Source organism: Balaenoptera musculus, chromosome 2, assembly GCF_009873245.2.
Source record: "Balaenoptera musculus isolate JJ_BM4_2016_0621 chromosome 2, mBalMus1.pri.v3, whole genome shotgun sequence".
Lineage (NCBI taxonomy): Eukaryota > Metazoa > Chordata > Mammalia > Artiodactyla > Balaenopteridae > Balaenoptera > Balaenoptera musculus.
In genome coordinates this window covers 69,661,092-69,683,419 of record NC_045786.1, presented here as the reverse complement: position 1 = coordinate 69,683,419, position 22,328 = coordinate 69,661,092, and the positions used below count along the sequence as shown (strand labels likewise).

The 22,328-nt window shown below is 41.3% G+C and overlaps 1 protein-coding gene across 7 annotated transcripts in view; it reads left to right on the top strand.

Annotated features, from left to right (window-relative positions):
- The window catches only part of ZNF609 (zinc finger protein 609), a 221,035-nt gene that overhangs the window by 18,282 nt on the left and 180,425 nt on the right, over positions 1-22,328 (top strand). For 6 of the 7 annotated variants that reach the window (XM_036840369.1, XM_036840391.1, XM_036840383.1 and 3 more), the window contains one exon: positions 13,248-14,121. In XM_036840369.1, the coding sequence (XP_036696264.1) occupies positions 13,375-14,121 (747 nt within the window). In that variant the 5' untranslated portion in view covers positions 13,248-13,374. The remainder of the gene's footprint in view (positions 1-13,247; positions 14,122-22,328) is intronic. The other variant, XM_036840393.1, reaches the window with a different exon arrangement.

Below are 22,328 nucleotides of genomic sequence, written 5' to 3'. Positions count from 1 at the left end.
ACAAAATAATCTTTTTTAATGCATAGAAAGCATGGAAAAATGTACAGAAGTCCCTGGAGTTATCCCAGAAATGGTAATATTTATTTAGTCTTTCCAATACATTTTTTTCCGAGCTGCCTAGGCTTTTTTTCTTGATCATATCAGTAAATTTGATGAGATTAAATCTATCTACCCAAGAACTGAGAAAGAATTCAAGGATAAACTGTAACTCTTAGTGAAAGTATATCACTTCATGTTTTAAGTGGCATGGTCATTACACTAAGGGACTGGTGTAGATATGTGGTTCTGTCCATAGAAGGGTTTGGAGGTGGAGGAAATAAAATCTATATTAGAAAATTGAAAAATGTAAATTAAAGATTGAGATGACTTGGTATCATTCGTATCATTTACTGGGGCCAGGGCGATGGGTTAGTTTACATAAGAAGTCACATATGACAAATCATTGACAGTTGTGTGTGGACAGAGTTGTTACCAGTGAACATTGTTTAGTTTTTTTTTTTTATATATGTTTATTTATTTGGCTGTGGCGGGTCTTAGTTGCGGCATGCGGGATCTTCGTTGCCATGTGCGGGATCTTCGTTGCAGCATGCGGGATATTTAGTTGCGGCACGCGGGATCTTTTAGTTGCAGCCTGCGGGGTCTAGTTTCCTGACCAGGGATCGAACCCAGTCCCCCTGCATTGGGAGTGCAGAGTCTAAACCACTGGACCAGCAGGGAAGTCCTGACATTGTTTAGTTTTAAAAGACTTTTTGTTAAAGTCAGGCCAAAGGCTATTTAAAAACTTTAGTCTTGGAATGGGAGAAAATGTTTTGTTGTGCATTAGCAAACTGACTTTCTGACAGTAAACACTTCTGTGTAGGTCCACAGTCCCTTCTCTGCAGTTCTAAAACCCCAAAGTTCTGAAAGCTGAAAGTTTTTTTGTAAGGTAGGCACAAACCTGACTTCAGCTAATGAGGCTATTTATAACCTTTTTTGGTTGTTCTATTTCAAGTAAATATTTATTCATTTTGTTGTAAGAATATTAATGAGTTTCTTGTCAGGGTGCTGTTCCAGTTCCTACTGAGAGTATTAAACTGTGTATGGTATACTAATTATCTCAGCTTTTTATAGGTGAAATAACTGAGGCTCAAATAAGTGCAGTGACTTGCCCAAGATTCTTACACATCTAGGGGGGAGTAAAGAGTAGACTTGAGCTTTTGCTATCTCCTCCTTTGTTTTGTTTTGTTTTGTTTTTTTTCCATTGTACTGTGCTGGTTTCTCATGACTTTACCTCCAGAAACCATCTTGATAAGTTCTTCTAGGTGGAAGGGTTTAAGCAGTGACACTCATTTTATTTGACATTTTAATAAATGTTTTACAAAAGTGACATATTTAGGTTTTCTCATGACATTAAGCTCTTTCAAGTACTTAGGTTCGCAAATTGTTCAAGATTATACTTCCGAAATATCTTGGCTGTGTGTGGGGAATGAAAACTAGAAGATGAGCTTCAGTGTGCATAGTATTACATTTAAAAGAGGCAGAAAGTCCAGGGGACTTCCCTGGTGGTGCAGGGGTTAAGAATCCACCTGCCAATGCAGGGGACATGGGTTCGATCCCTGGTCTGGGAAGATGCCACATGCCGCAGAGCAACTAAGCCCGTGCACCACAACTACTGAGCCTGCGCTCTAGAGCCCACGAGCCACAACTACTGAGTCCGTGCACCTAGAGCCGGTGCTCCGCAACAAGAGAAGCCACCGCGATGAGAAGCCCACGCACCGCAATGAAGAGTGACCCCCGCTCTCCGCAACTGGAGAAAGCCTGCGCACAGCAACGAAGACCCAATGCAGCCAAAAAATAAATAAATAAATAAAAGAGGCAGAAAGTCCAAACCACTTTGTTAGCATGAGTAACTTCTAGCTAACAATTATAGCCCCCAAAGGAGACTAGAAATCTTGGTAAGCTATTCCTCAAAAAATTAGCTCAGTGTGCTGCCAGGGAAATGCTAGGCGTCATTAGGAAGAGAACTAAAGAAAGATAAAAATAAACTTCCCTCTATACAAAACCAAGGTTTGTCTTTGTTTGTGATACTCTGCGTTCTTTTCATCCCTAAGAAATACATACCAGAGCTGGTGACCAAATGAGATGAAGGCTTTAATGAAGACATGTAAAATGAAAAAAAAAAAATCTTCAGCTTTTAAAGACAGAGGGAGTATTGTCAAACCCTATCAGGCGATGAGAAGAACATATAGACTTGTTCACCAGTTCTTAGGATTCTGTATTGGATAGAGAACACCTTTTCAAATTAGAGATGAATTTAGCTTAATTATTGGGTTGCTCTTATCAATTGTAAATAAATAAAATTTGTTAACACCAGAGGTAGTAGAAATTTTAAAAAGGGTCTAGAAGGTTTTCTTGTGTTTTTTTAAAATTAAAACTTCTTATTTTAAGATAACTGTAGGAGTCTCATGCAGCTGTAAGCATAATACAAAGGAATCCCTTGTACCCTTTACCCAGTTTCCCCCAGTGGTAATGTCATGCAAGTATAGTACAATGTCACAACCAGATATTGACATTGATACAATCCACCCAGCTTGTTCACATTTCCCCAGTTTTACTTGTACCCATTTATGAGTGTGTGTATTTAGTCCTATGCAATTTTATTACCACCAGTCAAGGTACAGAACAGTTCCATCACCACCAAGGTACCTCACATTGCCCTTTTATAGCCACACCTGCCTCACTTCTGCTACCCCTCTTCCTATCTCTCATAAGATTTTTGATAAATTTTTGGATTAATATATTTTATAGTAACCTGTCAAGGGGATCCAGGAATATTTGGGGGAGTGTATCCTTAACTTTTTATAAAATTATTTTATTTTTTAATTTATTTTTTCAGCATTCCAGTTTACTGTATTTATTGTAATGGAGTAATGACCCCTTTAAAAATCAGTGTCCATTGATGGACAGGAAACAACTATTACAATGAAACTAAAATATTTGAATGTTACAAATGAAAAATAAAATTAAATATACAACCTCTGTCTGAATAGGAATTGCTTTATGCTCTCTTAGAACTTTGCATCTATTTCTTTTTAATTAATTATATGGAACTATAATAACCATATAAAATTATTTTAAAATGTTTTATTTATCAGATTAATACATGTACTTTTTTTGTTTTTGTCTTCCCATGAACTTTATATTAAAAGTCAAATAGTGGTATGGCTTTTAATGAAAATCAGTAATCCACTGTTTACCCCTTCCCATCACACCAAGTCTCACTCCCACCAGGCACCCGCTTTAAAATTTTTAGTCTTTTTCTTGTATTTACTTCCATATTTCTAAGTAATAAATAATATACACTCCTATTGCCCTCCCCTTCTTATCAAGTCAAATGTTTGGTTTCATCAGTATCCATTATTTATTGTGTTAAGTAAATATTTATTATTGAACCATTTAGTATACTACTATTATGTTTGTTTGGTTTTTTTAATTTTAGTTTGGTTGCGTCGGGTCTTAGTTGCGGCACGTGGGATCTTTCATTGCAGCATGCAGGATCTTTTGTTGCGGTGCGCGGGCTTCTCTCTAGTTGTGGTGTGCGGTTTTTTTCTCTTCTCTAGTGTGGCGCGCAGGCTCCAGGGCACGTGGGCTCTGTAATTTGCGGCATGCAGGCTCTCTATTTGAGGTGCGCGAGCTCAGTAGTTGTGGCGCACGGGCCTAGTTGCCCCACGGCATGTGGGATCTTAGTTCCCTGACCAGGGATCAAACCCACGTCCCCTGCACTGGAAGGCGGATTCTTTACCATTGGACCACCAGGGAAGTCCCCTGTTATGTTTTCTTATACAACTTATGTTTTTTTCCAGGATTTAATATCATTAAGTACCTCACTGTTTTTGGTTTGTTGTTATTCATTCTTTCAGACTCTCCAACAGATCTATAAATTTCCTCACAATATAGTCAAACACGTGGTAATCCTTAAATGTAGTTTCCTTCCTTCCTTCCTCCCTCCCTCCCTCCCTCCCTCCCTCCCTCCCTTCCTTCCTTCCTTCCTTCCTTCCTTCCTTCCTTCCCTCCCTTCTTTCCATTCCCCTAAATATCCTGTGGGGATTGATGGCATGATTCCCTTTTACCGTGATCACATAAAATGCTATTTTAGGACCAGGACCATGATCCAGTAATACAGTCCTTTTATTCATAGGTGTTTACTATTTTACCTTTTTTTTTTAAGTATAATGTGCATATGATAAAGTGCATTAAGTACACCAATCTTAAGTGTACAACACAGTTTTTACATATGTACATAGCTATATAACTACCATCCAGCTCAAGATAATAGAACACTTCCAGCACCCCACAAGGTTCCCTCATGCTTCTTCCCACTCAGTAACAACCTTCCAGACATGACCACTTTTCTGACTTCTGTCACCTTTGATTCATAGATGTTTAAAATGTGCTAACTGAATGTTTTAAGTCTGATAGAATGTATCATACATTTAAGTACGAGGCTTCCAAGGGATTGGTTATGTCCAGAACTCCTGATTTGTGGGCTAGCCCTGTTTTGGGTAGCAGGTATGCATGGATGAGACTGAAGGCTGAGAATACTCCAGAGCAGTTAGGCGTTTTTTAAGAAATGTGGGGACTGGATTGTTTTCTTACTTTTCCCCTAGACTTTTGATAAATCTGTATCCTTTATCTGTATCTTAGAAGAAAGAGGAATCCACACTCTGTTCGAGTAAGTTTGAAGACTGTTAGGTAATTGAGACAGCTTATAACTAGTGACAGATCAAGCTCAAGTAAGAATGGAGATGAGAAATGGCAGCCTTGGCAGTGTTACGATTCTGCCCATTGAGGAAAGCAGTGTTCATTCACTCATTTATTGACCAGAATATTTATTGAGGGAGCACTGTGACCTAAACACTGTTATTAGCATACAATGGTGAGCAAAAGAGATGCAGCCCCTTGCCCCCAGGATGCGTGCAGTCCAGTGGAGGAAACAAATGTTAATCAAATCATCACGCGCACTGGGAGGTAGGATGTGAGCAGGGAATGTCTGAGGTAAATGCCAAAAGGCAGTAAGGTGGGAATGGGTTGCAAAGAACAGAGTGTGGCCATGAGGTGAGGCTGGAGAAGTCAATCTGGCTTAGATATCCTAAGGGATGTGTGTGTGAATTCCACCATTTTTTATGGTTAGTCTAACAGTGTAGATACTATCTTTTTTTCTTTTGGCCGCCCCACGCAGCATGTGGGATCTTAGTTCCCCGACCAGGGATCAAACCTGTGCCCTCAGCAGTGGAAGCATGGAGCCTTAACCACTGGACTGCCAGGGAAGTCCCTAGATACTATCTTTTGATAGAGAAGTTTTCTTTGTGTGCTCTTTAGAGTTGCTATAGGATAGTAGTTAAGTAAGAGACTTAGGAAGGGAGGTGAGGTCTAGAATATAAAAATGAAGGTAATTCCTCATGTTTCCTGAAAAGTGCTTAGGTTTTTTTTGTTTTGTTTTGTTTTTAAATATTTATTTATGTATTTATTTTATTTGGTTGCACCGGGTCTTAGTTGCACCACGTGGGCTCCTTAGTTTCGGCAGGCAGGCTCCTTAGTTGCGGCTCCAGGGCTCCTTAGTTGTGGCACATGGGCTCCTTAGTTGTGGCATGCATGTGGGATCTAGTTCCCTGACAAGGGATCGAACCTGGGCCCCCGGCACTGGGAGCGCAGAGTCTTATCCACTGTGCCCCCAGGGAAGTCCCTGCTTAGGTTTTTTCCTTTCCCCCATTCCTATGAACTTGACCCATATTATTCCCTGTTTTAGAGGTGAGAAAAGCTCTGCCACAACAGTTCTGTGTGGAGGCCCAATTTCTTAGATCTCCTGATTCCTAAGCTAACTCCACTATTCACTTTTTTCTTGAGAATTTGACATCACCTCTTTCTCTTTAGTACAGAATGTTTACCTCTGGGGAAAAGAACTAAATTATAAAGGGCTACATAGCCCTTCAGTTGTTAGGGGAGGGGGGATGGTAGAGCTTTATTGTTTACTTTAGATGATCTTTGCCTTCTGCTTCTTGGCTTACTTATACATAGGCCTTGGTAAGGGTTTTCTCTGTGAACCAGTTCCGCCAATGAATCCCTATAGGGTTGGGACTGAATTATTTACATGTTTAGTATGCTGTTCAGCCTATTGTGAGATGTATGCTGGCACAGAGCAGTATTGACAAACACCAAGGCTCTAAACCTGAGCCCTGTTGAATAGCTATGTCTAGTGGAAGTGTCAGTTGCTTATGTGAAATGAAACAGGTCAAGCCTCATAATCTTACTCTGAGAATAGCAGCCTGTGAGGACCATAAAACTATTCATGAGATGCAGGTTATAAACACTGAGGGAGTGGGAGATGCTACACTTTTGCTCTTCTGTCCTTAGGTGACACATGGTCAGATGAGCCCTGTTGAATTGGATCCATCTTCTCAAATTGGCACTCTTAGTCTGTCTTTATCTGATCCCCATTGGAGATATAAGCTGAGAGCTATGGTACTTGAGGAGATGACACAGTTCCTTTGTTACAGTAATTAATGTAATAAATTAAGGAAGAGACCCAAAGGAAAGTTGATTGTTTCTTGTTAGAGCCCCAGTTGGAAATTCAGTTGATTAGTGAGCTCTAATGTGGCAGCTAGAGAGGGAGGTGCCTGTTCTTCCAGCCGGGTGAGCTCAGAGTCACCACGGATGGTTCACCTGTTGTACTAGCCTCACCTGAGGTTGGCTGAGTATGTGATTTCAGGGTAGCATCTGGAATCCAGGGAAGATGGTATAGTTTGGTTTTCTCTCAACTTTGTTTTATCCCACTGCTTTATTGACAATTCCCTGGGGCATCAAACCCTGTGAACCTCACACAATTTAGTTTTGAAGGCCTGTCAGGGGGGTCAACAACCTACTGGACTGGAACAGTTGGTAAAAGGGATAGTCCAGATGTTAAAACCATGAGCTTTGAGATTGGTACCTTGGCCCTGAGGGATTTTTGAAGCAAGATGGAATCTTTTTGTCAGTCACTATAGTGTAGGATTTTATGAGCCACATCTGAAGGTAGGAGTAGCCTAAATGGACAACCAGAGTAAGTGAAAACCACTGAGTAATTGAAAAAAGAAAGGATTGCCATTTTCTTTCGTAGAACTCAAATGGATATCAGTACTACCTGTAATTTAATTTGTAAAAATTTTTTTAATATTTATTTTTCCTTTATTTTAAAAATACTTTAGATCTCTATACAGTGTATAACCATGAAGCAGGCCTCTTTAAGTTGAGACCCTAGAACATTATGAGAATATTTGGGTCATTTTATACTTTTGAGTTGTCATATTTTTCAGATTTGGATCCTCATAATATGCTTAGAACCATGATGGATTCTCCCTCCATTTTATAATAAGAAAATTAATATTTAATGAAGCAACTTGGCTAACATCCTGGCTAGGGTCATTGGAAATCTGAGTCCAGAAATCACATCTCTTGATTCTCAGCTCAGTTATCTGTGTTCTACACCATGCTGCTTCCCTAGAATTGAGTGTAGCATATTTTTCTTTGTCCATATAGCTTTCGGTGAGAACTAGCTAGCCAGACGGATCACCCGCACACCCAAATGTGTGTGACCTGTGTGGTCGCAAGCAGAGTATACTCACTCAAACACAACTTTCACTTGCTCAGACCAAAGCCTGTAAGAAGATTGATCCAAAAACTGTAACAAGAGGGGAGGACAGATAAATTTACACTGGGAGAGCGTTGGACAGTTTGCTACTTAGACCAGATTAGCTATAAGTAATTGGCAGTTAAAGAGATCCCTTCTCTTTGATGCCCTCTAGGATGGATACAGAGCTCTATCTGGGCAGAAGGAGAAGTATTCTTCTTCATATTGTGTTTGGACATAAGTAGGGTCAGTTGTTGCTTATGTCCTCTGGGCAGGGGCAGAGACCTTGCGTGAAGACTCTTTTTCTCATTCTTAGCCTGGAAGAGAGGCCTTGCTCATTACTGAGGTAGGGAAGTGGTGTAATATATGGCATATGCCCTAATAAAAAACAATTAATGACCTGAAATGTGTGATTACAAACCAGTCTGTGGGCTGGGAGTCTGAGAGATGGAGTTGGGTTCCAGAGAGGAAACTGGAATTTGAACTTTCATTGTTATAGATACAGGGTATGAGGAGTGATTGTCATGGCCTATCTTGGTCCCTTAGCTATATCCACGCAGAGAAGAGTTCTTGGTGATCAGGTGCAGAACAAAGCACAAATGGCACTGGCAAGTAATTCCAGAGTTTGGTGAATCGTCCTAAATAGCGAAGTACAATTAGACAGAAGGAGAAGAGAGAAGAAAATATATCCAGAAGCTCCTGCAAGTTGAAAGTACTTTGTGGTCTGTAAGGTATTGGTTCTCCTGATTCTGCACTTTCTCTGCCATGGAAGCAAGAGGTCAGTGCTTTTCATTTCCAGCTACCATGTTAGTTACCCTACCTCCTGTGGTTAAACATCTCTGCCGTGACCTGTCAGAGAGTTTGATTATTAGCTGTATAAAGCCAGGGATGTGGTAGGGAGCAGATGGAAAGTGGTTTGGCTGCTGTAGCCAGGCTGATTAAAGAATCCTTGGCAATTTTTTACTATATCTTTGGAAAGATACCAACAAAGTTACTATGAAACCTGCTGGGTTTGGTAAACTGAATTTCTGAGAAGTCACCTGGTTGAAAAGTGGTACTTACTTAGCTCACTCAGAAATTAGAGGACAGTGGCTCTCTATAGAACATCAGGACCACTAAATATCAGTCCTCAGGATATGTTTTCTTTGTTTGCATCCTGGTCATTCAGAAATTCTGGGTAGTTTTCTAGTAGGGAAAGCACTTTAAAAAAAAAAAAAATTTATTTATTTTTGTTTTTGGCTGCATTGGGTCTTCGTTGCTGCATGTGGGCCTTCTCCAGTTGCGGCGAGCAGGGGCTACTCTTCGTTGCGGTGTGCAGGCTTCTCATTGAGGTGGCTTCTCCTGTTGTGGACCATGGGCTCTAGGTGCGCAGCCTCAGTAGTTGCGGCTCACGGGCTGTAGAGCGCAGGCTCAGTAGTTGTGGCGCATGGGCTTAGTTGCTCCACGGCATATGGGATCTTCCCGGACCAGGGCTTGAACGCTGGCAGGCGGATTCTTAACCACTGCACCACCAGGGAAGCCCAGGGAACGCACTTTTTGATAGGTACATTAATAGAATTTCAGATTTGAAAAGGGCCCTGGGCATTTCCAGACTACTCCCTATCACGCATAGAAGAATTCTGTAATTTGCTTGACAGGTGATTATGGTTTTTCTGGTCACTACTTTCAGTGATAAAGATATGGCTTCATTAAGCATTGTGGGTCATTGTTGGGAATTCCAGGGTATTACATTTTTTCCTGAGTTAAACATCTGTCTTTCTGTAACTTCTACTCACTGGTCCATTTTATACCCTCAGCATCACAGAATAAGTTTCTCTCTTCCACATTGCAACCATCATATATTTGAAGCTAACCAGCCTATCTCCCTTCAGCTAACTCCTTTCCAGATTAAAGAATACCAGTTTCTAAGACCTTTCCTCTTATGAAATGGCTTTTTGGTGTTTTACTATACTCTAGGATACCCCTCCACTTAATGAATATCTCACTTAAGATGTGGAACTTGAAAATGAGCACAGACCATCAGATGTTCTTTTCATCTCCAGCTCCCTTTTAAGAAGAAGCACAATTTAAAAAACATGTTAACGGCAATATTTCTTGCTTACTAGAAAAAACAAAACAATTTGCCATGACATATGGAATTGGGACAAAAGGAATTTGAGGAAGTGTCTTTCCTTACTGATGTTAAGGCTGAACGTTCTAGGTTCAGCATTATTACAAGCATTGATTTTGCCTCATATCTTTTCCAGGAATATCTGCATTGAGTTTACTCTTAAGATTACAAAAATCATTTGGTATTTCTGTTTACAAGAATTATTCAACTTTATGCTACACTGAACTGATTTTAATGCTTCAGATAATTTTTAACAAGGTGGATATATATATGTTCTTACATAACTGAAAATCTGTTGTTTTTACATGTGACAAACAACTTGACTCAGTGAAAGACTCTTGAAAAATAACCTTTTCTCTTCAAAATTCTTTGTAGATTTTTCATTCTCTTTTAACATTTAATATTGCAGAGCAGTCTGAGGTTGGCCTAAGTTTCGTCCTTTGTATTTCAAAAATTTTGTTAGGATGTCTGCAAGTTTGGCTTTTTTTAAAATTGATTTTGCTGAAAAGGTAGTGAACTTTTTCAAGATCTTTTTCAGCTCAGGGTGTTATTCATATATTATGCCTTGATGGGTTGCTTTTCTCCCATTTGTTCTAGTCTCTTCAGTTTTGCTTTGAGTATTATTAAATACTTCCTCTGTCTTTCAATTTCCCTCATTGTTTTCTTTTTGCTGTCCTTTTCCTTTGCCTTCTGGAACAGTATCTCAAGTTTTCTTGTAATTTACAGATTCATTTTCCACAGTTTTAGTTCTGTGCTTTTTTGATTTCTGTATGAATTTTAATTGCATTTTTCATTTCCTTGCATCTTCCTTTTTTAAAAAAAAATGAGGTTCTTTTGTCTAAGTTCATATCTTTTCATTTCAGCCTAGTATCTTCTTAATGCTATATCTTCTTTACTGTCATATTTTGTTTATCCTGCTCCATATGACAGGTCAGCCAGTGCAGAACTGTCAGAAGCTCTCAGTGAGCACAGACACTTTTATGTACTTTATATTCTTCCCTTTATATACCTTTCCAGAGTCTCTCTTCCATTACCATCCTATTTTCTAGAGGAAGGGTTTTTGTTTATTTGTTTTTTGGAGGAAGGTCTTTTGAAAGTTTTATTGAATAAACAAACATGGGATTGCTCTAATGGTTACCTTACATACTGATGATAGTGCAGCTCAAGAGGAAAGTGGGTAAGTGTTAGATGAACGTGGGTTATGCTCTAAGCCTCACCACAATTGCAGAGATTGCAGAGGTGACAGATTATGATGTTGGGAAGAACTATGCTTTAATAATCCTTTGTAGTGCAGATTCAGTTGGCATTCCCATTTCTAGAAATGCCTTTGCCCCTCATAATAGAATTATTTTCAGTATCATGTTCCACTGCCTTATACACTCTCATTTGCTACTGTATTCCCAGCACCTAGTTTAATGCCTGGTACTTAGTAGGCAATTAATACACGTTTTTTTTGAATGAATTAGTGTATAGTATAGAGAATTCCAAACATTTTACTAAAAATTTCTTCAGAATTCTAGATCATTATTAGAGGTATCATTTCTTTAATTTATTCAGAGATTATGTTGCCTTTACCTTGTGGGTGGCATTTTTTCATAGTTCTTTTTTTTTTTTTTTTTTTTTATTTATGGCTGCATTGGGTCTTCTTTGCTGCGTGCGGGCTTTCTCTAGTTGTGGTGAGCGGGGGCTACTCCTCATTGCAGTGCGCGGGCTTCTCATTGCGGTGGCTTCTCTTGTTGCCAAGCACGGGCTCTAGGTGCGCAGTTTTCAGTAGTTGTGGCATGCAGGCTCAGTAGTTGTGGCATGCAGGCTCAGTAGTTGTGGCTCACAGGTTCTAGAGCACAGGCTCAGTACTTGTGGCGTATGGGCTTAGTTGCTCCGCGGCATGTGGGATCTTCCCGGACCAGGGCTCGAACCCATGTCCCCTGCATTGGCAGGTGGATTCTTAACCACTGTGCCACCAGGGATGCCCCATAGTTCTTATGTCATGTTTTCCCCAACACACAGTTTTTGCTCATCGTTTTATGAAGTAAGATCTGTGTGGACTCAATGTCAGAAATGGTTGGTTGTTGTTGGCACTAGGCTCTCTACTTGCGTAAAGGATGTATTTTCTTCTCACATCTATGGCTAAATGGCAGATTAATGTGCACTCCTTTCTCTGTTACATCCCAGTTGCTATCAAGCATTCACTTGGTATAGCTCTGCTTTCCTAGGTGACATCTTCTCTTGAACTGCACCCTGGTTCTTTGACACTGCCTTGAGAGAGCAGGTGGAAAAGTACAATGTGTCTTATCTCTGTTTAGAGATATCTATGGCATTTACCTGTTAGATATTTACTTTGTAGGATTCATTGTGCCACCTCTGTTTTACCCTTTCTGCTCTGTCATCTTATGAGAGTTATTTTCTATATGCATATAGAAAGATGGTAAACAGGGGAGTGAGCAAGAACAGAAATCTTTGGCTTCATCATAAAGTAATAGCTGGATGGTGTATGTTGGTTGCCAGGTTTTCTAGATGGTACACTCCCCAAGGAGAGGTATAAATTGCCTTTTTTACCACCCACCCCATGCCACCCCCTTTTTTAGCTATCTCTGTTCCGTGTGGTGAGGCCCTGGTATTTATCAATATAGTGCCATCAGTCTTATACTATTAGAATGTAGAGACTTCTCCCACATTCTAGCATGAGGTTTTTTAGTACTGTTCAGTTATTGATAGGGTAACATTTTTTCTGTGTGTGTGTGTGTGTGTGTGTTTGTCTCTTCCTGGGTATTTTAGTGGGCAGTGAGAAAGACTACATTGAATTCTGCTATTTAGACATAATTTGAAACCTGGAGTTTAATAAGGCTGGCTTAACTGAACTGAAGCTGATTGGTTAAGTCCTCTCTGAGGATTGCCTCCTCTAATTGCAGGTTTTGTCCCTATCCTGATATTGTATTTTTCCCCAGTTCTGTTTGCTTTTCTCTTTTACTTACCCACAATTAGACACCCCCCCGCCCAGCAGTAGAATGACAAAGAATCTATATTATTTTTAGTAGGGACAGGCCCTGTTAGTAGAGGGATTTAGCCTTTGCTAGACTATGTTCTGAATCTCTGATAGTTCAAGAAGAAGCAAGGAGAAAAGAGGTATGAGTAAAGTTGTGCTAGAGGATATGCCAGGGCCTGTATTGATTGAGGGAAAATTGCCACCTGGCAGTGGTAGTAGAAATAAGTCTCTTGGGAATGGGAAACTAACTCTAGAGGATTCCTAGTTAAGACTTACTGCTGAATTTCCGGGCAATTGCAAATATTGTACTCTCCCCTGGGGAGATGGAGTGGGAATTAGCTTTTCCCTTGGTCCAATGTGACTTGGTTAGAAATACAACTGAACCTGTCTATTTGTCTTGTCTATTGTGATGTGATAGCCACCTAGGAAGGGTCTGTTTTTTGTGGGAGTTTATTTCAGCCTCTTTGCCTGTATTGTTTCCTTTAACAGCTCTTTAAATTTTCTTTTTCCAGCAATGATGTTGTCCACTGGGCATATACTGACCAATGTGGCAGGTCTGAGAACATAGCTGAAGCTGAAAATAGGAAAGCTGGGGGCAAGGAAGAGCCTTGAATCTTGAGGTGGGACGTTGACTCTAAGATGTCCTTGAGCAGTGGAGCCTCCGGAGGGAAAGGAGTGGATGCAAACCCGGTTGAGACATACGACAGTGGGGATGAATGGGACATTGGAGTAGGGAATCTCATCATTGACCTGGACGCCGATCTGGAAAAGGACCAGCAGAAACTGGAAATGTCAGGCTCAAAGGAGGTGGGGATACCAGCTCCCAATGCTGTGGCTACACTACCAGACAACATCAAGTTTGTGACCCCAGTGCCAGGTCCTCAAGGGAAGGAAGGCAAATCAAAATCTAAAAGGAATAAGAGTGGCAAAGACACTAGCAAACCCCCTCCAGGGACGTCCCTGTTCACTCCAAGTGAGGGGGCAGCTAGCAAGAAAGAGGTGCAGGGACGCTCAGGAGATGGTGCCAGTGCAGGAAGCCTGGTTGCTGCTCTTGCTCCCAAGGGCTCAGAGAAGGCGGCTAAGGCGCCCCGCAGTGTAGCCGGCTCCAAAAAGGAGAAGGAGAACAGCTCGTCTAAGAGCAAGAAGGAGAGAAGCGAAGGAGTGGGGACTTGTTCAGAAAAGGATCCTGGGGTCCTCCAGCCAGTTCCCTTGGGAGGACGTGGTGGTCAGTATGATGGAAGCACAGGGGTGGACCCAGGAGCTGTGGAGCCACTTGGGAGTATAGCTCTTGAGCCTGGGGCAGCGCTCAACCCTTTGGGAGCTAAACCGGAGCCAGAGGAAGGGGAGAATGAGTGTCGCCCGCTAAAGAAAGTCAAGTCTGAAAAGGTAAGAGGTGGCCAGATCTGGCTGCCCGCTGCCAGTCAGAACTGCCCTGGACTAACCGCCAAATGCTGTGTGCACTCTGTGGGAGGCTCGTTAGTTTGTGGTAATGACTAATTACAAGGTCAGAGCAGCTGGTAATGATAACGTGGTTTTGTTCCAAATTAGGGGATTCCCTACAGATAGATTAACAGCAGGCCTGGACATTTTGGAGAAGAGTATCTGTTGTTGGGGGTAGCTGCTTGGTAGAATGAATTTTCCGTAAGTCAAGAACCTCCAGCCTTGTCCTTGTCCCACCTCAGATACTTGTTACTAGAGACTGGCATCAACCTTTATATGGTTCCCAGCTTGATTGACATTTCATCCTTAGAGCCATTGATAAACTTAACAAGTTGATAAACTTAATAGGCTTTCAATTGAGTGCTGTTTTTAATGGGATAGATGGTGCTGCTGGGTCTCTGGAAGAGAAAAGGGTTAAGTAAGTTTCATTACATGATATCTGCCAAGTGTTCTATTGGTGACTGCCAAAGAGCAAAAGGTCACAGTTTGGGGCAGGTAAACAGTGGAGCAGGAGGTACTGAGGTACTTAATCAGGTCTTATGGATTAGTGTAGTGGCTATGAAAGTTTGGCCTTGAAAGAGGTTCTTTGGCCACTAAAGTATAGTTCTTGGCTGGGTATCTACCTCAGCTATTGGGAATCAAGGTTTCCTGGTGGTTTAATAGCTGCCAAATGGTGTAATGATACCTTGCCTTCTGCTTGACTTGGAAGGACAGGTGCCTGCAGCCCCACAAGGGGTTCTCCTCCTTTGGGAAGATGATCTTAGTTCATGTCTCAGTAAATGGAGTTTGCAGGGTTAGACCAGAGTGGGTGTGAATCTAGGGTCAGCTCAGGCTGCCTTAAACTGCTGCAGCTTACAATTTCCTGCAAAGCGGCTGACCTGGTAATGAGCTGTTCATTGGCTCTTGATTTTCCGCTCTGTGTTCTGCTCACCCTGTGCTTTCAGCTGATCCCAGCAGATGCAGTATAAATTGATTTCTGTGTAATTGCATCAGCTGCAGCAGGGAGTACCTCTTTCCATATGTAAGTGTTAATAGAGGCAGGATGTGTATGTTTGGGTGGTGGTGTCCTCTCAGTGCTAGGTTGCACTTTCTTTGCTGTAGGTGTTTTGGTCCTTGCCTCTGGCACATCTGTAACTCTTAGCAACATCTGGGCTTCCCTGGTAACAGGGCTGTGAATTTTCTTCCACTAATAACACAATGGTTTATTCCCTTTTACCAGTGGCAGCTGCCAGAGAGTCTGCCTATGTTTAGGTGGCAGATGCTACAGTCCACCTCAGCAGAGTCAAGTTCCAGCTGGTTACCGGCATGGTGCATCCTGTGCTGGCTGTGATTTACCATTTTCTCTGGGGTGCAGATGGATAATACTGTTTTAAAGAGGCCTAGGAGTACCAGGAGTTCTTGCTTCTGTTCCAGGCCCATTAGACTGTTCCCTACATCTGGCTCCAGTAAACTCTTGCCGTATATCCATGTTCATAATCTTTGTTCTTCCTGTGCTGAAAATTGGCCACTTCTGAGGGTGGCCTTCAGTTTCCTTTCTGTTTAGAACTCTTGACTCATCTTGCAATCTTCTAACTAAGCCCAGTAGTGGTCTGTGGGTGAAAGGATTAATGATGCTTATCTTCATATTGGATTTAAGTCTAAATGTCCTTGAGAGTCTCCAGCAGAGAAGCAATAGAACCCTTTTTCTTCTTTCAGGTTCAGGGACTGGTTGGGTGGCTGCCCTTCAGATTATAATTGGGCTGAAAGGTGCAGTATATTCAGCTAAGAATACACCTTGGTGCCAGGGAGGTTTGCTTCTTAATAATATAGCTGTGTTATATGCCTTGTCACCCAAAAAGACTGAGAATGGGGCAGTGGAATGAGAGAGAAAAGGGAAAGAGACTGTGCTTCTATTTTTGGAGGAAAGATAAAATTGCTGAAAAGTACTCTTAGAAGAGGAAATTTGCTGTGCATTTTGATGTTACTCTAAGCAAGAACCTGCTTTCTCAGTTCTTTTCCCTGTTCCCTCAACCCTCTTGAATAGTCTGGTTCTGTGGGGTGCCACTCTAAAGCATTTGGCCATTGAAATAAATAATTATGTAAATAAATATTTGGAAGTTGCTAGGAGATGAAAACACTGTGCAGAGAGACAGCGTTTCTGGAATGGAAGGAGGGAAAGATGCAAAAGGGAACACAGGCTAGGAATCTCGGAGTGGAGCAGCTTTTGAGAAACAAGGATCCCAGGGTGTTGGGCATAAGAGGTGTTTGAGTCGGTGTTTGATGATTAATACTATAACTCGTAAGCTAAGTCTTTGAAAACTTCCTTAAGATTTTTCTCTCTGAGATATGGGCTTGCCTATGGCTTAACTGGTTTGGAATGTTTCTTCCATGTGGGGACAACCAACAGAACCAAAACAAAAAAACAGATGTTTTGATATAATCTAGGAATTGCATACTCTGAGCTGGAAGCTGTCATGAAGAGGGAAAACTCATAAAATTTGGAAAGTGTCTTAGCTGGAGTCTCCTTACCCATACCCACTCCTCTAACCCCTTGGAAACAAGAGAGAAGACAAGTGGAGTTTGTGGTGTAGGACAGAATTGTCACATGTCTACAACTAGCTAATGAGGGAGATTTGAATATTCTAATTCTCTACCTCAGGACCTCCTCTCTCATCAAGGTAGGTATCTCAGTCTATGGCTGAGCGAATTTCAATCAGCCAAGAATGTGGATTTCCCTTCATGGGATCCCACTTTTGCTCCACCACACCTCTCTCTGGCAGGGCTCACTGTGCTGTTTCCCAGAGTTCTAGGAGAGACCAGAGATGGCCCTTAGCAACTTCTGCTGCCCTGAATTGTCATTGAACACTCCTGCCTCATACTTCCTGCCAGCTGAAGAGATGGGGGAGGGAATGTTGAGGAATAAACAAGACAGAGCCTTCCAGCTCCTGTCTGCTCCTTGTCTTTGGTTTGATTGATAGGTTGTTGAGTTAGGGGTGGAAGGGGAGGTAGGATGAGGGAGGGTGCCTGTCTGAATGTCCCCAGCTTAGTGCTCACGTTACCACTGTGACAGGCAAGAAAAAAGAATTTACAGACCACAGAAGGCAGTGATCTATCTGTGTTGACTCTGAGTTGGGGCTTAAACCAGGAGTTTAAGGTGAGACTCCTTTTTTTCCCAGATCGTATAAAGTAAAGCTCTAGTGGCTAAAGGATCTAAAAGTTTGCAGCCAGAAGCTCTCCTTGTCTCTTCAGCTGCTGCTTTTGATCTTGGAAGGTAGAAACACTGCACTGTGCTTTCCCCATGTTTGTGTCTCAGCTTCTGCTACTCTCAGAATGCTGCATACACATACTTACCACTTCCCCCATTAGTTTAGGAGACAGAACTAAAGTGTGCTCTTTGCTCTTTCCCCTTACGATCATGTTTGCATCATATCCTGTGTTCTAAGAGCATCTTCCTTTGCCCTTGATTTTGTTTTCTTGCCCTAGTTTATGCCTTCCATCTCATTTCTCTCGTGTTGCAATCCCTCATTGCTCAACCAAGGTCAGGTCTCTTTTATTCCTTCTGATCCAGGGCTTTCTCTCTTAACACCTTCCTCCCTCACAAGCTGTTCTTTCTCAGCTAGTGATGACATAGCAGTTAGCCGTGCTTCCTGAAGCCAAATGCCCTCAAGCATTTTCCTTCTTGGAAAAAATTAAAAGAAGTTGATATTTATGTGAGACAGAGATGCATTCTCTAACTACAACGAAGTCTGAGCTTAATTTATTTTTTCTTCAGCAGCTCTGTTTTCCATCCGGGTGTTGTAATTCAAGGAGGGCCCTGAGAAAGATTATCTTGTCCAATCTCCTCACTTTATAGAAAAGGGAACTGAGACCAGGGAGGTCATGTGACTTACCTAGACTCTCACAGGTAGTCAGTAGCAAAGCCAGGTTTTTGTTTACCAAGTTCTTCTGGCATATTGTTACTCTGGGATTCTTAACAAATCCTTCATTGTTATGAAGGATTCTGTTTTCCCACTTTAAAGACTACCTCAGAAACATTGGATGTAAATGCCTAGGTGCTCTTAAGACTGCTTTCATTTGTTTTCTATACCGATTTTAATATTGTAGGCACTAAGTAAACAAAGGATCTTTGAGTTTCACTTTCTTTGGTAAGGTGATGATGTTTACAAAGAACAACCATTTATAGCTGGCGCTGAACCTCCTGTGTTATATATACAGAGGGAAAATTACTTTTTAAACTGCTACTTTGAGTTTGATTATTGAGAGTGTGTGTTTGTGTGTGTTCTGGAGTATTGCATTCAGTCAAATTTTCATTGTAATCATTGAAGCATTGCCAGTTCCCTCTTTATTTGGCAATTGCAGGTATGAAAAAAAAAAAAACCCTACCCTTGTGCTTCTTGGATATATCACTAATAGGCAGACCGTAAATGTATTGTGGATGTTAACTATTTTGTAAAGAGATGGTACTGTTAGATACCATAATCATCTTTCATTCATTCTGTATATTAATTGAGTGCATTTTACATTCCAGGTGTTGTGCTTAGTACTGGGTGTACACTGGTGAACAGAACAGCGATGGTTGCTGCTCTTTGCTTACAGTTTTACCACCTAGAGCAGAGTTCCTGAAATTGTGGTCCATAAAACCATGTGCATCATATCATCTGAATGTCAGAAATGCAGAGTCTTGGACCTTACCCCAGATCTGCTAAATAAGTTTTAGGGGTAGGGGCCCAGAAATCTGTACTTCCAGAAGACTCTCCAGATAATTGCTATATACTTTAATGTTTGTGAATTTTCTTTAACCATCATTAAAGGTGGACACTTCATAAGTTGGGCATTGGGAGCCACTTCTAACCTAAAACACCAGTCTTGTAAACTTAAACTGCGCATGAGCTCTTACGCATAACTTAGTGGTTAAGAGTATAAACTCTGGAGCCAAACTACCGGGGTTTGTATCCCAGCTTTGACACTTATTAACTGAGTGATATTGAACAAATTACTTAACTGAGCTACCTCAGTTTTCTCATCTGCAAAATGAGGAAACAATAGTTCCTTAATAGGATTTTTGTGAAATTAAATTAGTTAGTTCATATAAAACACTTAGAACGGTGTTTGGCACATATGGAGCATTTAGTAAATATTAGAAAAGAAGAATAACATGATTTGAGTTGAAATATGTCTCAGTTTGCTCTAGGCAATAACGGGCTGAAATATAACAACATTCCACCTATACCGGACGCCCAGTATGAATAGATAAGCATGTTGGCTAAGACTTGCAGCACTGTTCTCAGGAGAAGTTCCAAACCTGGATTGGGAAGCTTGCATACTGGTGATGTGTTCTAAAGGCCCTGATATTTATAGTGGGGTTTGATGAGGTAGAAACCAGAAATTGGCTTCAAAGGATATTGAAGTGGCCTGTTTAATTTCAGATTTCATATGAATTGAGTTTCCTTTTTGGCCATATCCCTGGTACGGGGTTGAGTATGTTGGATAGATATTACTGTGGGTTTGCCAGCAGGTGCAATCTCATGTATGCTGGAGAAGCACTAAATGTTTCTGTTTCTGCACAAGAGTGCATGGAAAATCTAAGTCCTAGTCCTTAATCTTCCTCCCCCAGCGTGAACGTGTATTTTTGCCATTTGGGTGTAAGAGCTTTTACCAACAGAGCTCATCCAGGGAGGCAGCAGGGCTTGGGCTTTCAGGCTGGAGGTGGCAGTAACATGCACAGCTGAGATCCTGCCACTGCTGGCTGTCTGAGCCCTCCTCTCTGTGGTTTTCACTCTTCAGGCCATGCTTGAGTAACCCGCCTCCAGAGCTGCTGACAGGGCTGTGTTCAGAGGCCTTGGAAATTACACTGTTCATTTCCTTATCATCCCCTGACCTGCAGTGCAGAGCCTTCTGGTGCAGGAACAAGGCAGAAAAAAATCCAGACGGCTCCCAGCCAGCATGTGTCAAGGGCTACAAAGAAGGAAATTGGACTTGCTCACTTAAAAACGTTGGGGTTAGGCTTTGATTTTTGGTTCCTGCCGAGAGTTATTTGTGGGTGTGCGAGTGTTCTATCTCAGTGTATATGTATAGAAATGAGTCTGTGCATGGCAAAGCTGTAGAGGAGGAGCATCTGAAAGTAGAGAGCAGAGAGGAGATTGCTTTTCTCTTCAGTTAATTTCCCAGTTGTGCCATTGGGATGGGCCTGGAAGGATTACCATCAGGAAAGTGCTAGGCCATATTAATATTTTAAAATATATTTCTCTAGGTACAGGTTAGTCACGGTTGAGAGCACCCACCCAAGTATGAAGCTTCCCAGGCTGGCTGAGGAGACATTTTTAACAAATCCTATTCTCTGAAGTTGTTCATCCTAGATGACATTGACATAGTCAATATTTAAGCTGCCTAAGAAAGTATAGAGTTTGGGTCAGTCTTCAGTAAGAGGAATAGCTCTTTTGAGATGGAGAATAGTGTGACAAAGGAAAGATAGGGATTCATAGCATTTTGTGATTTTTTTTACTTATGGAGCAAAATTCCCTTGTTTTCAGAGCCTGTCCTTGTGTTTTTAGTGTTATGAAGCAAGCTACTTATTTCTTCCTTTGGGCATTTCTCTTGCCTCAGGAGACCCAAAGGAAGCACTTTTCAGACTGAAGAAGTAATATGTGCCTGGTAAGGTTCTTGAGCAGAGTTTACAATCATTCTGACCTTAATTTTCCTTCTTCTGGATTTCCACTGCTTTAATGTCATTTGTGACATTGGAGCCCTTGTGAAGTGGGGAAAAAAGAAGTCTTTTAGCTTTCAGAACCTGGAGATTTTTTTTTAACATCTTTATTGGAGTATAATTGCTTTACAATGGTGTGTTAGTTTCTGCTTTATAACAAAGTGAATCAGTTATACATATGTTCCCATATCTCTTCCCTCTTGCATCTCCCTCCCTCCCACCCTCCCTATCCCACCCCTCTAGGTGGACACAAAGCACGGAGCTGATCTCCCTGTGCTATGCGGCTGCTTCCCACTAGCTATCTATTTTACGTTTGGTAGTGTATATATGTCCATACCACTCTCTCACTTTGTCCCAGATTACCCTTCCCCCTCCCCGTATCCTCAAGTCCATTCTCTAGTAGGTCTGTGTCTTTATTCCCGTCTTACCCCTAGGTTCTTCATGATGTTTTTAAATCCTAAGTGTCTCTCTTGTTGGAAGTGCTCCGTAGAGAAGTGTTTTTACATGAGAAAGGTGACAGCTAAGGTGAGAGGGAATTACTTCCTTTTACCTTCTTATAAAGCTGTGATCCCTATACCAGCAACATCAGCATAGCATCTGGGAACTTGTTAGAAATTCAAGTATCAGTCCCCATCCCAGGCCCCCAAGTCAGAAACTCTAGGCTTAAGGCCCAGCAATTTATGTTTTACCATTAGCTATCCCATTGATCATGATACACACAAAAGTTGGAGATCCACTGTTGTAGAGCACATTGTCCTCTTAATAGTGAAGATCAAATTCACCAAAAACTTGAAGGGGTAAAAAGTAACTCTGGACAGTAGGTATGATTTTTTTTTTTTTTTAATTTCCTGAGTGATGTTCAAATATATCTTTTCTCTTTATGGACAAACTGACAGGAACCTAAAATTGGAAGCAATCCTAAGGGTTTGGGACTTTGAAAGCAAAAGAGATATTTAAAACTTTTCTAAGCCTCACTTTTCTCATCTGTAATGTGGAAGTGAATAGTAGTACTGGTCTCATAGGGTTATTTTGAGGAGTAGATGAGATAAAGAAGGTTAAGCACTCAGCACCATGTCTAACATGTAGTAAGTACTCAGTAAATGTTAGCTGTTGCTGATATTACAATGTTGTTAGCTATGACGTGCAAGGTCATTGTGAAATTAAGGAGAAAGGATATCCCTAGAGACTTTGAAGAGGGAAGCCCCTAGAGGTTTTGGAAAATAATGAGTTTATAATAGCTAATATTCTGAATCCTACTGATTTCCAGGAAGAGACTGATTCAGAGCATTTGGAACCATTAAGGTTTGGGATTTTATCGTTTGATTGGTTAGTTTGGAAGGGTTTGTTGGACTCCTTTTGGTAGAGCTGATCGCACGTTGAAGAACCATGGCTCTTGCTTAGCTATTTCCCATGAAAGTCAGTTTCTTTGGTATATACTCCAGCCTTCTGAATTATTTTTCTAAGCATTGAA